A 13,918-nucleotide genomic window follows, 5' to 3' on the forward strand; every position below is an offset into this window, starting at 1 on the left:
ATTAGGTATATTCCTTCATATTCTCAGACATTCAAAGGTCTCCTAGATTCCATGAACACTCAAAGTTTAGGTAGGTACCTACATATTGGTCCAGCCACAGACACTTGGGTATACACTATACAGATACACCTACTGACAGAGATATAGCTACTTTGGAGGTCTACAGAGCCAGATTTGTTTCCACTGTCCCAACCAAAAGAAAATTAGTGCAAGTGTATTATTATTTCCTACAAGCACAGCCATGCCTAAGGATTCTTATAAAGATAAATTTAATAATTATTCTCTCTTAACATGTTCATCGCCGCAATATTTTATATGACATGTTATACTCTGCTGACCTTGTTCAGCCAAAATTGGCATGTTGTGCTTGTGCCAAGTGTGTCAAGTTATAGCTCTGTTCCAGGACAATCAGATTCCCGATTCCCATAAGAAATACATTGAAATAAAAGCCCTATAGGGGTTCAGTGTACAGAAACCCATCACATCTCTCAAAACCCCCAGGGGGGCTTTGGTACCAGTCAATAATATCAATAAAGCCCCCATGTGGGTTTTCGGTACCAGCTCTAAATCTAAAAAAGCCCCCATATGGGATTATGGCACTGAATGTGTTCATGTAACAAGACCTTTACTGCAACAAAATCTTGTAATGAAAAAAACAGCTCAGCCCATCTGTTGAATATTGTTGTATCAAGTTTTTACTGCAATTAATCACCCAATAATCTGAGTTTAGGTATTTAATTAACAATGTTTATAAGGGCATAAAAAAGTAGATAAAAACTTACCAATGGTGATGAAAGACAAATGATTTCGATAACAAAAGAAATTTCGGGACACACAAAAATAGACTGGATAGTGGATACTGGCTCTTCAGTCAAAACTCAAAAACAAAAGTTATTTCAGGAAGAAATCGGGAGCTAGAGCAGGAGAGGGGGTAAAACTTTCTAGTAAAGTAATGGGAGGATGGGTGAGAGAGGGGAAAAATCATTTCCCTCGGAGATATCAGCGTCTTTCCAAAGAGGTACAAAATGTGCTCTAGTAAAATTTATTAGAACTGAATGTGTTCATGTAACAAGACCTTTACTGCAACAAAATCTTGTAATGAAAAAAAAAAAAGCTCAGCCCATCCATTGAATATTGTTGTATCAAGTTTTTACTGCAATTAATCACCCAATAATCTGAGTTTAGGTATTTAATTAACAATGTTTATAAGGGCATTACATACTAAACTAATTCTTGAATTTGTAATTAACCATAACCATGGACTTTTTTCCCCCCTTGTATAGGTATTTAGATTTGATCACAAATCTACTTCAATCAGTTATTTCCCCATAATCAACTATAGGCAGTTATTTCTAGTGCTATGTATGATACTTCTCCCTACAGTGGAAAGTAAAATGATCCTTTTAGGTAGGTATAAAGGTTAACAAATAACAAAATTGAATTTATAAAGGCAACTTACAGAAAAGTCCAGACCAAGTGAGTCTGAGTTAGGTGATGCTATACACACATTAGGGTACACATATCAAATGTGTGAAATCATCTGTTGACTGTTCACCGTTCAAGAATAAATCGGTACTCAATATTGAGTGATGTAAAACTGTAAAACACCAGGATTGTAAGGTAAATATTAACAAGTGAGTCTGAGTTAGGTGATGCTAGCTACACACATTAGGGTACACATATCAAATGTGTGAAATCATCAGTTGACTGTTCACCGTTCAAGAATAAATCGGTACTCAATATTGAGTGATGTAAAACTGTAAAACACCAGGATTGTAAGGTAAATATTACTTAAAATTAATTTCTCAGAAATTGAAATCCATTATCGGAAGGAAAAATATTCTGTGATAAAAAAATAATAATAATAAACAAAACTTTTTTTTTCTTTTTTTAACAAACAGCCATTTTCCATCCCCACCCTTTCAATGTTTTAGTTCACAATAGGGGTATTTTATTTATGTGAAATGGAAATTTTTCCTAATCCAAAATATTCCACTGTGGTCACTTTTTTTATCCCCACCACAAGAAGGAAAAAAATATTCTGTGATAAAATAATAATAAACAAAACTTTTTTTTTCTTTTTTTTAACAAACAGCCATTTTCCATCCCCACCCTTTCAATGTTTTAGTTCACAATCTCAACGCAAAAGCGCTTATGTATTGTGTTGATAGTTGATAGATTAATCAGTGGCGAACAGAATTTCCTGGCACGGGCACCCGCACCCCACGATGTTTATTTTTACATGGTTTTTTCAAGTTAAGACACTTGGAGAGGGGTTAGATCTAAGATATGGATAGATGACACCTAGCGGCTAGCCACATCATGTGTTACTTTCTATTTTCAGGTGCACTCACATTATGACCAAGGAGCTTATGTAACTCAACGCAAAAGCGCTTATGTGTTGATAGTTGATAGATTAATCAGTGGCGAACAGAATTTCCTGGCGCGGGCACCCGCACCCCACGATTTTTATTTTTACATGGTTTTTTCAAGTTAAGACACTTGGAGAGGGGTTAGATCTAAGATCTGGATAGATGACACCTAGCGGCTAGCCACATCATGTGTTACTTTCTATTTTCAGGTGCACTCACATTATGACCAAGGAGCTTATGTAACAAAAAACTGAAAACCTTAGCTGTTGAATAAAAAATAATAAAATTGAACAAGAGTGGCACTAATGATTTCAAAGTTCTAAGTGCTAGGTCGCGGGTAGTGATGGGCCGAGTGAATGATTTTACTCGAGTGGACTCGAGTTTGACTTCACTCGAGTGCACTCGATTATTATTTTGTTCCATTATGCTCTCCCTTGCTGCTGGTAATGTTGTAACATTCCAATGAAACATTCAGGATGGGGAGAAAACTTACATTTATTACTTAACACTAAAAAATCATATAAAATAAGTAAATGCAGTTTCTTTGTGTTATTATGTCACAACTTTGGTACTCACTGCAGCATTGTAGGATTTTTCCCAATATTTTGAAATAAAATTATTTTTTGATAATCGTGAAATATTTAAAAAATTAATTCAGATAAAAATAAGAAAAATATTATATTTTTATTTTTATCTGAATTATTTTGAACGTTTTTATTACTAAAACTTCCAAATAGCTACTTTTAGATCTATAATTTACGAACTGGACAACATGAGTAATAATTTTGACAGTGAACATGAACAAATAATTTCTTTGGTAGAAGGTAGAACGTTTTTCTGTCTAGTGTGAACTCAACGGAACGGGACGGTTTTTTCCTGTCCAACAGTAAAAAAACGTGCAGTGTGTACCTAGTGTAAATCCTTAACTGTCAGTCGGAGAGTTTTGAAAGTGGCACCAGTCGATTTTTCGGAGAAAAATACATTAGATGACATATATATATTTTTTATTATTTTTTTTGTACATAAATGTCAACTGGCTACTTGTGAGGCTCCAAAACATTGTTACACTTTTTACATGCATTTTCTCTATGCTAAATGTATAGGAGAATGAGAAGTGAACAGCATGTATATTGAACGCATTTTACGGGAAAACGGTTGCTCCTATGAGAAAGTGCTCATCGTCATTTTTGTAGGAAATTACGTCCAGAACAATTTGGGATGGTTAATTTTGCGCTAGGATTTACGGTTTTTGAAATATATGCAAAAAACCTTGAAACTCGCGACTTACGCCCTTCTGATTCCACAACGGTAAGTTGTAGGACAAAATGGAAATGGAAGAATCCATTTTGTAGGGAATTTAATTTTAAATAAAATCGATAGAAATACTTTTTTCGTTAGAACCAATGGGTTTCGAGATATCTTATATTATAAGAACGAGATCCATTCACTCATTCACATTTCACACACTGATCACTCTACCTCGAGAACCACAACACCTAGAAAGCTGAAATTTGGTAGGAATATTCCTTTTATGGTCTAGGTGTGCAATAAGAAAGGATTTTGCGAAAATCTAAACCGATCCTGAGATATGATCAATTTTTGATCGCTAAAATCACCATAAGAAATACACAGAGTGCAGAGACTGAGGGAGAGAAAACTTTTCCTCGCTCGCCTAATATTGAGTTTCGTTTATGTTTTTAGTTTGATAAAATGTTCCGCTCTCGAGCAACATTTCGAGTTTCGTTTATGTTTTTAGTTTGATAACCATGCAGCTAATCCGTATTTTTACTTTTTTTTTATTATTTTCTACAAGTTCGGCCATGCCTTTTCTACAAGTTTGGCCATGCCTCGGGATGAACTAGCGGGATTCCGGAGCGAAGCGACGGAATTCAGCTATTTTAAATAAAATCGATAGAAATACTTTTTTCGTTAGAACCAATGGGTTTCGAGATATTTGCAAAAATCTAAAAAAAAAAAGTCACGTATAGGATCAAAAGATGGTAAAAGAACGTACGAACGATATAGGGATGTTGCGATATATCGAAAACCGATATATATCGATATATTTTTCGTCGATATATCGATATATATCGATATATTTTTTTGTTGGGTTGAGGGACATACCATGGGATGTGCATGTTACGACACAGACCACAAAAGCTGTTGTTTCGTTGCTACGAAATAAAACCAGTGTACTCACCAAAATAGGTGATCTCGGGAAGGGTGGGTTCAATTTTCTCCTTGAAATACTCCATGGCCATGGTGGACAAATCAAATAGCTCATCAGTCACTTTGTATGGACGTGCCAGTCTAGGCGTGGTCTTGATGTAGTGGATAATGCGGTAGATCTCATCTAGAATCTAAACACGTGTAAAAATCGTGTTAATAAACTCAACATAATTATGTACATTGTACATGGACCATTCACATTGTTAAAGGATAAATTCAAATATTTCAAATCAAACACAAGATGATTCTCAATAATTTCCAAAGATACAAAATATCGTCCGGAACCACACTTTGAAATTAAAGTTACGTATGTACATCATTTGGATAAACAATCGGATTGGTTCCAAAGATACAAAATATCGTCCGGAACCACACTTTGAAATTAAAGTTACGTATGTACATCATTTGGATAAACAATCGGATTGGTTAATGTTAAACTTTGGATTAAAATTAACCGATGAGATTGCTGAATCTTATCTGAGCTACCCATCTCAAACTGTGTCCCTCGACATACCCAAGTTGACAAAGATGAGGTGTTATTTTGAATAGCCTTAAATTATGTGGAGATTTTTCGGACGGTGTAAGTTTTATTCTGCCATAATCATAACTACTGCGAAGTGCGAAATGTAAACAGTAAATTTCTTTACAATAAACCCATTAGACCCCAAAAGAAGAAAAGTTCAACAGGGCCCCCTTCATAATGACGCCACTGCTGGAATGTTTGCTAAAAATTTTTTGAAAAGTTTAAAAAATTGAGCATCGCGTGCTACACATACATTATTCACCACATTATGTTCTAGCTACTATAGTCTACTCTATGAAAGAAGTGAGTCTGGGGGGGAGTGGTTGTCAAATTATAATGTATATATTATAATTAAGCTGAAAATAACCATATTTCTTAACGGTAAAAAATTTGGATGACATTACAAAAACGGTGAAAATATCGGATGATGTGACAAAACGTTTCAACATTTCCCTCGTCAAAATTGTTTTCGGTTTATGGCCTTTTAGTCCAGGAAACGAAGCCCGAAAATTAAGGTTTGACGGACAAAAATGATATAGTTCTGATTTTTTTGCCCAAAAGGTCCGGGATGGTGTCCAGAATAAGGGGTCAAAAGTCTCAAGCCGAGACTTTACGGCTAGCGGAACTAGAAGGGCGTAAGTGTCATTTTTCGCGACTTTTTTTTAGTTTTTTTGCAAATATCTCGAAACCCATTGGTTCTAGCGAAAAAAGTATTCCGATCGACTTTATTTAAAATTAAATTCCCTACAAAATGGTTACTTCCATTTTGTCCTACAACTTACCGTTATGGCACCAGAAGGTCGTAAGTCGCGAGTTTCAAGGTTTTTTGCATATATTTCAAAAACCGTAAATCCTAGCGCAAAATTAACCATCCCAAATTGTTCTGGACGTAATTTCCTACAAAAATGACGATGAGTACTTTCTCATAGGAGCAACCGTTTTCCCGGAAAATGCGTTCAATATACATGCTGTTCACTTCTCATTCTCCTATGCGTTTAGGGAAAATGCATGTAAAATGTAAAAAGTGTAACAATGTTTTTGGAGCCTCACAAGTAGCCAGTTGACATTTATGTACAAAAAAAAAAATATACCATCTAATGTATTTTTCTCCGAAAAAATCGACTGGTGCCACTTTCAAAACTCTCCGACTGACAGTTAAGGAGTTACGGGTTCGAGACCCGTTTTTTTAGTTACTATTTTGGAGAAATATTCAACGGGGAGTTGAATTTAGTTACTATTTTGCATTACATTAAAATGGGTTAGTATCGAAGCTGTAACTCGTGAACTGTGAGTCGGATGGAGTTAAAAGTTACACCATTAGATTCCTCGTAAAAAATCACATAAGATAGACTAATTGATTACCACTAGAGAGTTTTCAGTGCCTAGTTTAAACATTAAACAGTAGGTAATAAAACAGTAAATTGACCTGACTTTACCGAGTCTCGAACCTGTAACTCTTGAACTGTGAGTCGGATGGAATGAAAGTTACACCATTAGATTTTCCGTGAAAAATCACATAAGATAGACTATTTAACGGTTCCAATAGCTGTACTAGGAAGTTTTCTATGCTTATTTTAAAAACGAAACAGAAAATGATTTTCGGTATGCCGAGTTTCGAACCTGTTACTGCTGAACTGTGAGTAGGATATAGTTGAAAATGAAACCATCGTGAAAAATTACACAAATTGGCCTGTTTGATGTTTCTAAGCAATGAATTAGAAAGTTCTTTCTGCCTCTTTTAAAAATAAACAGTAAATTGATTTTCAGTATGCCGAGTCTCGAACCCGTAACTGCTGAACTGTAAGTCTGATGGAGTTAAAAGTTACACCATTGTAATCCTCGTGAAAAATCACACTAGAGAATTTTCCGAGTCTCGAACCCGTAACTGCTGAACTGTAAGTCTGATGGAGTTAAAAGTTACACCATTGTAATCCTCGTGAAAAATCACACTAGATCATTTATTTGATTATTTCAATAGCTGCACTAGAAAGTTTTTAATGCCCATTATTACCATAAAAACGGCAAAATTTCTTGAAATCAAATAATGGTCAGTGAACTTATTTTGTTCTAGATGCCTAGTATAAACTATAAAGCAATCATGAGAATGAAACTTAGAGGTAAGAACAGTCCTTATAACACCTATTTTCCTTGTAAGACAAAATAAAGTGTCTTCAAGAGGGATTTATTAAATTATTGCATTGAAATAAAAGGTTACATTTATTTTGTAGGTTATGATAAAAACCATTTGTAAAATATATGTAAGATATGAAAAACAAAAAATAAAGTGAAATGCTTTTTTTATAAACGTAATTTTCCGTTTTAAATTCACATTGTTATTTTGTTTATTTATTATGTCAGATGGGCAAGGAACCAAAATTTGGGATTTACTTAAATGGAGTTTAAACTCACTTTTTGGACCAGGCCATAATTTTATGTAATATAAAATGTAAATGCAGTTTCTTTGTGTTATTATGTCACAACTTTGGTACTCACTGCAGCATTGTAGGATTTTTCCCAATTCTAATAATCCTAAAATCACATGTTTACCTACCATGCTGGCACCGGTCGCTATGCGCATTTATTTCTATGTCATAGCTACTCATTTTCCTCACGAGGCTGAGTACCTACCATTCTGGCCACCTGGTCGCTATGTGCATTTATATGTCATAGCTACTCATTTTCCTGACAAGGCTGAGTGGGCCCCACAACAGCCAGTCACGGAATCAATCATTTGCATGATACAAATTTCTTGACCCCGCCGGGAATCAAACCGGGTCTCCCACGTGCAAGGCAAGCACAGTGACCACTACGCCATGGGAGCTGAGTGAAGTGTTCAATACTTTCTATGGAATCCAAGTTGTTAGAGAAACAAAGTGCCTTCCTAGTTTGACCTCATATTAGTTAGTGGTCACTGCAACCACTATGCCATGGGAGCTGGCTTTTATGTACCTAGTATAAAAGGAATCCTAATAATAATTATAATTACTGGCATTCATATTTGATAATAATATAAACAAATGAAGGACATGTTCCAAATGACTTACCTCTTTGATACTCTGAACCAGCTGAATCAGTTCCTCAGGAGCTCCATCAAGATCCACATTGAATTTGATGGGCTCTTTCTGTAATCAGGAGAAATGCAAAGAAATTATTTCATGTTCCACCTAGTATTCAAGCTTTCTTTCTGTGATAAATAATAAAAGGAATGTGAAAGCAGTTTTTTTTTTTTTGTGGGGCATAAGTAGCATTACCATACTCATGCTCCATCAAATCAATGCAACAAAATCATTTACCACAACATTTCATCGATTCCCGCCTGGGGAAAAATTTCATTGCCCTAGGACTGTTCTTGGAACAGCTGTTTTTCTCTGATCCTGACCTCCTTTTCACTGTTTGGACATAAAAAGGAATTGAAACCTACCCTACATTGAAACATAGCTAGAAGTGAAAATAAAAACATTGCAGTTTTTCTTTTGCACAAATTAAAATTGTGGCCAAAGATTTTCTTTAATTTTGAAGAAGAAAGCAATATGCTACCTATCTAAGAATAGATAGAAATAAAAATATTGAAAAGAAAATTGTCTTGTCAGATGAGTGGAAAAATAAAATGTAATGAACACAATATGTTAATTTAAAATAATTTAAGACAAGGAAAAATTCTTTTTTATGCCACAGACCAAAATCCACTAGAAAAAATCTAGATGGAAACACAAAAAAATGTCAACTATATATATCATTCCATTGATATTTACATACTAACTTATTTCCACCTATGTTATAAACATAGAATAGGACCACAAGTAAGATTCATATGTCATTCACATAAATCATAAATACACTGACTGAAACTGAATTTCCAAGTTTCAACACCAACATGTCAATACACATAGACATGTCAACTATATATCATTCCATTGATATTTACATACTAATAACTTATTTCCACCTATGTTATAAACATAGGATAGGATTCATATGTCATTCACATAAATCATAAATACACTGACTGAAACTGAATTTCCAAGTTTCAACACCAACATGTCAATACACATAGACATTCAATAATTGACAATTAACATAAAAAAGAATTCTCATTACAAAATAAAAAGTTCAAAAGGAGACAACAGCTTCATTGAAATGTTTTTCAACCACCTCCTGCAATACACAAGATACCCATGGTATACCTAACATGACTAACTTTATGCTCTCCCTTGCTGGTGGTAATGTTGTAACATTCCAATGAAACATTCAGGATGGGGAGAAAACTTACATTTATTACTTAACACTAAAAAATCATATAAAATAAAAAGACAGTGAATTACAATTACAGAAGTTGTACGGATCAAACATGAAACTTAAGCACGCTCTCCTCGGATACGTCTAGCCAGCTGAATGTCTTTGGGCATAATGGTGACACGTTTGGCATGGATAGCGCACAAGTTGGTGTCTTCAAATAATCCAACCAGGTAGGGAACTTAAGCACGCTCTCCTCGGATACGTCTGGCCAGCTGAATGTCTTTGGGCATAATGGTGACACGTTTGGCATGGATAGCGCACAAGTTGGTGTCTTCAAATAATCCAACCAGGTAGGCTTCCGATGCTTCCTGTAATGAGAAGAGGGGAAATCATCAAGCTGGGGGAAACATGATTGATTGTGTACCTACATGATAATCTACATTCTGTAGGATTGAACTTTCTCTTTAACCTTACAATTGGCCTTCTTCTTACTTAATTTTTAAGCTGCTGCTGGGATTCAAATCAAACTGACCTGAATTCTCAATCCAATACTATAATAATTGTACCACTAGAAAAAAAGTATTAGTAAACAATAGTTGAAATAAAATGGCTTCTCAAGTTACCTGAAGGGCACCAATAGCGGCACTCTGGAAACGCAGATCAGTTTTGAAATCCTGAGCAATTTCTCTCACCAGACGTTGGAATGGCAGCTTTCTGATGAGCAACTCTGTGGATTTCTGGTAACGACGGATCTCACGGAGAGCAACAGTACCAGGCCTGGAGAACAATTAGAGAACATTCATCATTAGTGGGATGCAAGCATAGTTTATAAACTTGAGATAGATTAGTTTTGCTTGTGTATTTGGTGAGGGGTAACATGCCAATTCAATGTGATGACTGCCTGATCCCTGATAATGATAATAATTAATACAATTTTGATTTTTCTTGTGTATTGAATGCTGCAATGAATTATAGGTATTACCTGTAACGATGGGGTTTCTTGACTCCTCCAGTGGATGGGGCACTTTTACGTGCTGCTTTGGTGGCAAGCTGTTTACGGGGAGCTTTTCCTCCAGTTGATTTACGGGCAGTTTGTTTTGTTCGGGCCATTGTAATTTACTTTAGTCTGAAAAATAAATAGAAGTAGGTACTTGAAAAATCTTTAATTTTTAAATGGGATGGATTATTTGAATGTAGATGAAACAAAACTATAGGCTTACTGGATGGGCTGGATGGGCCATTCTTGTGTATTCAATGCTGTAATGAATTATAGCTATTACCTGTAACGATGGGGTTTCTTGACTCCTCCAGTGGACGGGGCACTTTTACGTGCAGCTTTGGTGGCAAGCTGTTTACGGGGAGCTTTTCCTCCAGTTGATTTACGGGCAGTTTGTTTAGTTCGGGCCATTGTAATTTACTTTAGTCTGAAAAATAAATAGAAGTAGGTACTTGAAAAATCTTTAATTTTAAAATGGGATTATTTGAATGTAGATGAAACAAAACTATAGGCTAAATAGGCTTACTGGATGGGCTTATTGAGTTTTATTCAAGTAGTTGACAGGTTTGATAGTTAAAGAATCATGTCAAATGTGCAGTCTAAATTCTGACCAAGAACAAAAATAATTAAGAAATCTACCCCTGGCTCAAATGTGAAAATACACTAATTGGTGTAAGGTATTTTCAGACTTATTACTGAAAAATCTGAAGTGTTCGAGTGAAATTATTGTTATCAGAGACCCAGGCTAAAGCTTGACCATTAATTTCCATTATTATTTTTAAGATGATGGGCAAATAGGTTACCTACCTACCTGTAGGGATCAGATTCAGATTCAGATGAGATCTATGGGAATTTCAAGGGATTCAAAATCTTGACTTGAGTTGTAAAAAATCAATACCTAGACCTAATGGAGATAGATTTGGAAAGTGAAATGGCGATGGCGTTCATCTCAAGGACTCGAAGCTCTGTAAATCTTCAACTAGGAATTTCAGGTCAAGTAGTTGACAGGTTTGATAATTAATAAGTTAAAGAATCATGTCAAATGTAAGTACTCAGTCTAAATTCTGACCAAGAACAAAATAATTAAGAAATCTACCCCTGGCTCAAATGTGAAAATACACTAATTGGTGTAAGGTATTTTCAGACCTATTACTGAAAAATCTGAAGTGTTCTAGTGAAATTATTGTTATCAGAGAGTCAGAGACCCAGGCTAAAGCTTGACCATTACATTCCATTATTATTTTTAAGTTGATAGGCAAATAGGGATCAGATTCAGATGAGATCTATGGGAATTTCAAGGGATTCAAAATCTTGACTTGAGTTGTAAAAAATCAATACCCAGACCTAATGGAGTAATGGAGATAGATTTGGAAAGTGAAATGGCGATGGCGTTCATCTCAAGGACTCGAAGCTCTGTAAATCTTCAACTAGGAATTTCAGGACCTGGATAATTACAGATCTATGAAATAATCAGCAAGATCAGTTCCTAGAATCAGGTAGGGTGATACTATGATCCAACAACAATAAAAAGTAGCTAAAAACTTACCAATGGTGATGAAAGACAAATGATTTCGATAACAAAAGAAATTTCGGGACACAAAAAACTAGACTGGATACTGGATGGACGAGGAGTCGAGGACGAATTGACAATAGAATAGAATAGACCTCTTCAGTTCAGTCAAAAACAAAAGTTATTTCAGGTTTTCAGGAAGAAATCGGGTAATCGGGAGCTAGAGCAGGAGAGGGGGTAAAACTTTCTGGTAAAGTAATGGGAGGAGGGGTGAGAGAGGGGAAAAATCATTTCCCTCGGAGATATCAGCGTCTTTCCAAAGAGGTACAAAATGTGCTCTAGTAAAATTTATTAGACTTTTTAGAGGAAGTCAACCAAAAAATAATAGTAAAATAATAATAGAAAGTAAAAACGAGAATTGAGAATTTCTTTTTCACCTTTTTCACTAGAAGTTCAACTAGCTCCTCATCAGACTGAGAACAATAAGAGATAGTACCCAACTTGCCAGCCACTGGTACCAGGAACCACAACTTCTTCCAACAATGAAAAGGGACATGGACAAAATAATGAACCAAACCAACTTTCTACTGGCTGTGACTACTGTACCTTGCAGGATGGAGCACCAATTGGCCGATGCCACTAGCTCCTCTCACCTATTATTAAGTAAGTACCAGGACTCACACTGAGATCATCTGACATATCACAGTCTGAGTGTGAGTAGCTGGCCTGCTTATAGTATTACAAGACTCCTAGATTTATCTGTCTACCTTTAGCAACATATAACTCTATGTATTTAATAAATAATTATAAGTGGGTATGATGTTCCAAACATTATTCAAGCTTCTGGATTTAAACAAAAACCAATACCTATTCAATTCAACATAAAGTTTTAAAACTCAATAGGTTTGTATCTGTATGTTACCAGTTAGTTACATAGAGATAATAGGATTGATTTCACTAGTAACCAAACCAAGCACACACACACACAATGGACGTTAGCATAACATTAGAATAGAAGAGATTTATGCTCTACTGATTCCTTCTCCATCATGGTGAGGTGACAGAAGTTGAAATAAAATATCATATTCATCATATCACTTGCAAAGGAAATCTGATATTGCAGTGCTCTAGTTTAGGATGCTGAAAAATAGTGCCTTGGTGTCATTCATCATCTGTATCTGAGAACTTGCATTATTTATCAGTCCTTTGAGAAAGCAGAAGAATACTAAAACTCATGTTACTCATTTTTCTAAGAGCAAATACTTACATGTTGTTTTCTTATACAGGGTGTATCATAATTCATAATACAACGAAATTTGAAAATGAGCTCGAAAATAAAAATAGCCAGAGCATCAACAGTTTGACAGCCAGCCTAGTTAGCTCGGAGGGTAGCGCGTCTGCCTTGTAAGCGCTAGGTCGCGGGTTCGATTCCGAGGCGTATATCATGATTAAAATATATATAAAAAAAACGGATATACTACTAGTATATAGGTATAATTTATTAGAGCGAAAAACCCAAGTGCAGCTATAAATAGATATATCTACCTAGTGATAAGAATAATTATTTTATACAGGGTGTATCATAATTCATAATACAATGAAATTTGGAAATGAGCTCGAAAATAAAAATAGACAGAGCATCAACAGTTTGACAGCCAGCCTAGTTAGCTCGGAGGGTAGCGCGTCTGCCTTGTAAGCGCTAAGTCGCGGGTTCGATTCCGAGGCATATATCATGATTAAAATATGTATATAAAAAAAAACGGATATACTACTAGATAATAGGTATACGACAGCTGTTCTAAAGTAGCAGACGCGCTACGAAATGAAAAAAAAAATCTCAGAATTTTTTATTTTACTGATACCCTGTATATTTTAAATTAATGATTCCAATTCCAAAGAGGAATAAATTTTTATTTCATTAGAGCGAAGGAGCTTGGATAAAACTGAATAAAATTCAAACTACTCAATGTACGGACTACCTGACCACAGTAATAATAATAATAATAATAATAATAATAATAATAAATACAATTAGATATATAGACAATTAG

General features: G+C 35.2%; 2 protein-coding genes across 4 annotated transcripts in view; both read right to left on the minus strand.

Moving 5' to 3' along the window:
- The window catches only part of LOC103518835, a 40,579-nt gene extending 32,195 nt beyond the window's left edge, over positions 1 to 8,384 (minus strand). Inside the window, exons 1-2 of the mRNA XM_026830242.1 lie at positions 8,376 to 8,384; positions 8,169 to 8,246 (exon numbers count right to left, since the gene is read on the minus strand). Of these exons, the coding sequence (XP_026686043.1) occupies positions 8,169 to 8,246; positions 8,376 to 8,384 (87 nt within the window). The remainder of the gene's footprint in view (positions 1 to 8,168; positions 8,247 to 8,375) is intronic.
- A 951-nt stretch (positions 8,385 to 9,335) lies between these two features.
- LOC103518667 (histone H3.3) lies at positions 9,336 to 12,098 on the minus strand. 3 transcript variants are annotated; one of them, XM_026830412.1, is made up of 5 exons: positions 11,904 to 12,059; positions 10,641 to 10,784; positions 9,984 to 10,137; positions 9,639 to 9,728; positions 9,336 to 9,518 (listed from the first exon to the last, which is right to left on the minus strand). In XM_026830412.1, exons 2-5 carry the CDS (start codon positions 10,766 to 10,768, stop codon positions 9,480 to 9,482), a joined length of 411 nt encoding a protein of 136 aa, XP_026686213.1. In that variant the 5' UTR covers positions 10,769 to 10,784; positions 11,904 to 12,059; the 3' UTR covers positions 9,336 to 9,479. The 3 variants fall into 3 exon arrangements, with proteins under 3 accessions (XP_026686213.1, XP_008481972.1, XP_017303499.1); XM_008483750.3 differs by lacking the exons at positions 9,336 to 9,518; positions 10,641 to 10,784 and adding an exon at positions 10,343 to 10,486 and having other exon boundaries at positions 9,592 to 9,728; positions 11,904 to 12,098; XM_017448010.2 differs by lacking the exon at positions 9,336 to 9,518 and having other exon boundaries at positions 9,592 to 9,728; positions 11,904 to 12,098.
- Positions 12,099 to 13,918: the final 1,820 nt, after the last annotated feature.

The sequence above is a fragment of the Diaphorina citri genome, unplaced genomic scaffold (genome assembly GCF_000475195.1).
Source record: "Diaphorina citri unplaced genomic scaffold, Diaci psyllid genome assembly version 1.1 scaffold62, whole genome shotgun sequence".
In the NCBI taxonomy this organism is placed as follows: Eukaryota; Metazoa; Arthropoda; class Insecta; order Hemiptera; family Psyllidae; genus Diaphorina; species Diaphorina citri.

Excerpts from the sequence above, each read along its gene's own strand:
- LOC103518667 (XM_026830412.1), bottom strand. The coding sequence starts at position 10,768 with ATGGCCCGAACTAAACAAACTGCCCGTAAATCAACTGGAGGAAAAGCT. Across the intron at positions 10,138-10,640 it reads AAGAAACCCCATCGTTACAG|GCCTGGTACTGTTGCTCTCC; the intron begins GTAATAGCTATA and ends ATTGTTCTCCAG. Across the intron at positions 9,519-9,638 it reads TCACCATTATGCCCAAAGAC|ATTCAGCTGGCTAGACGTAT; the intron begins ATTCAGCTGGCC and ends ATGCCCAAAGAC.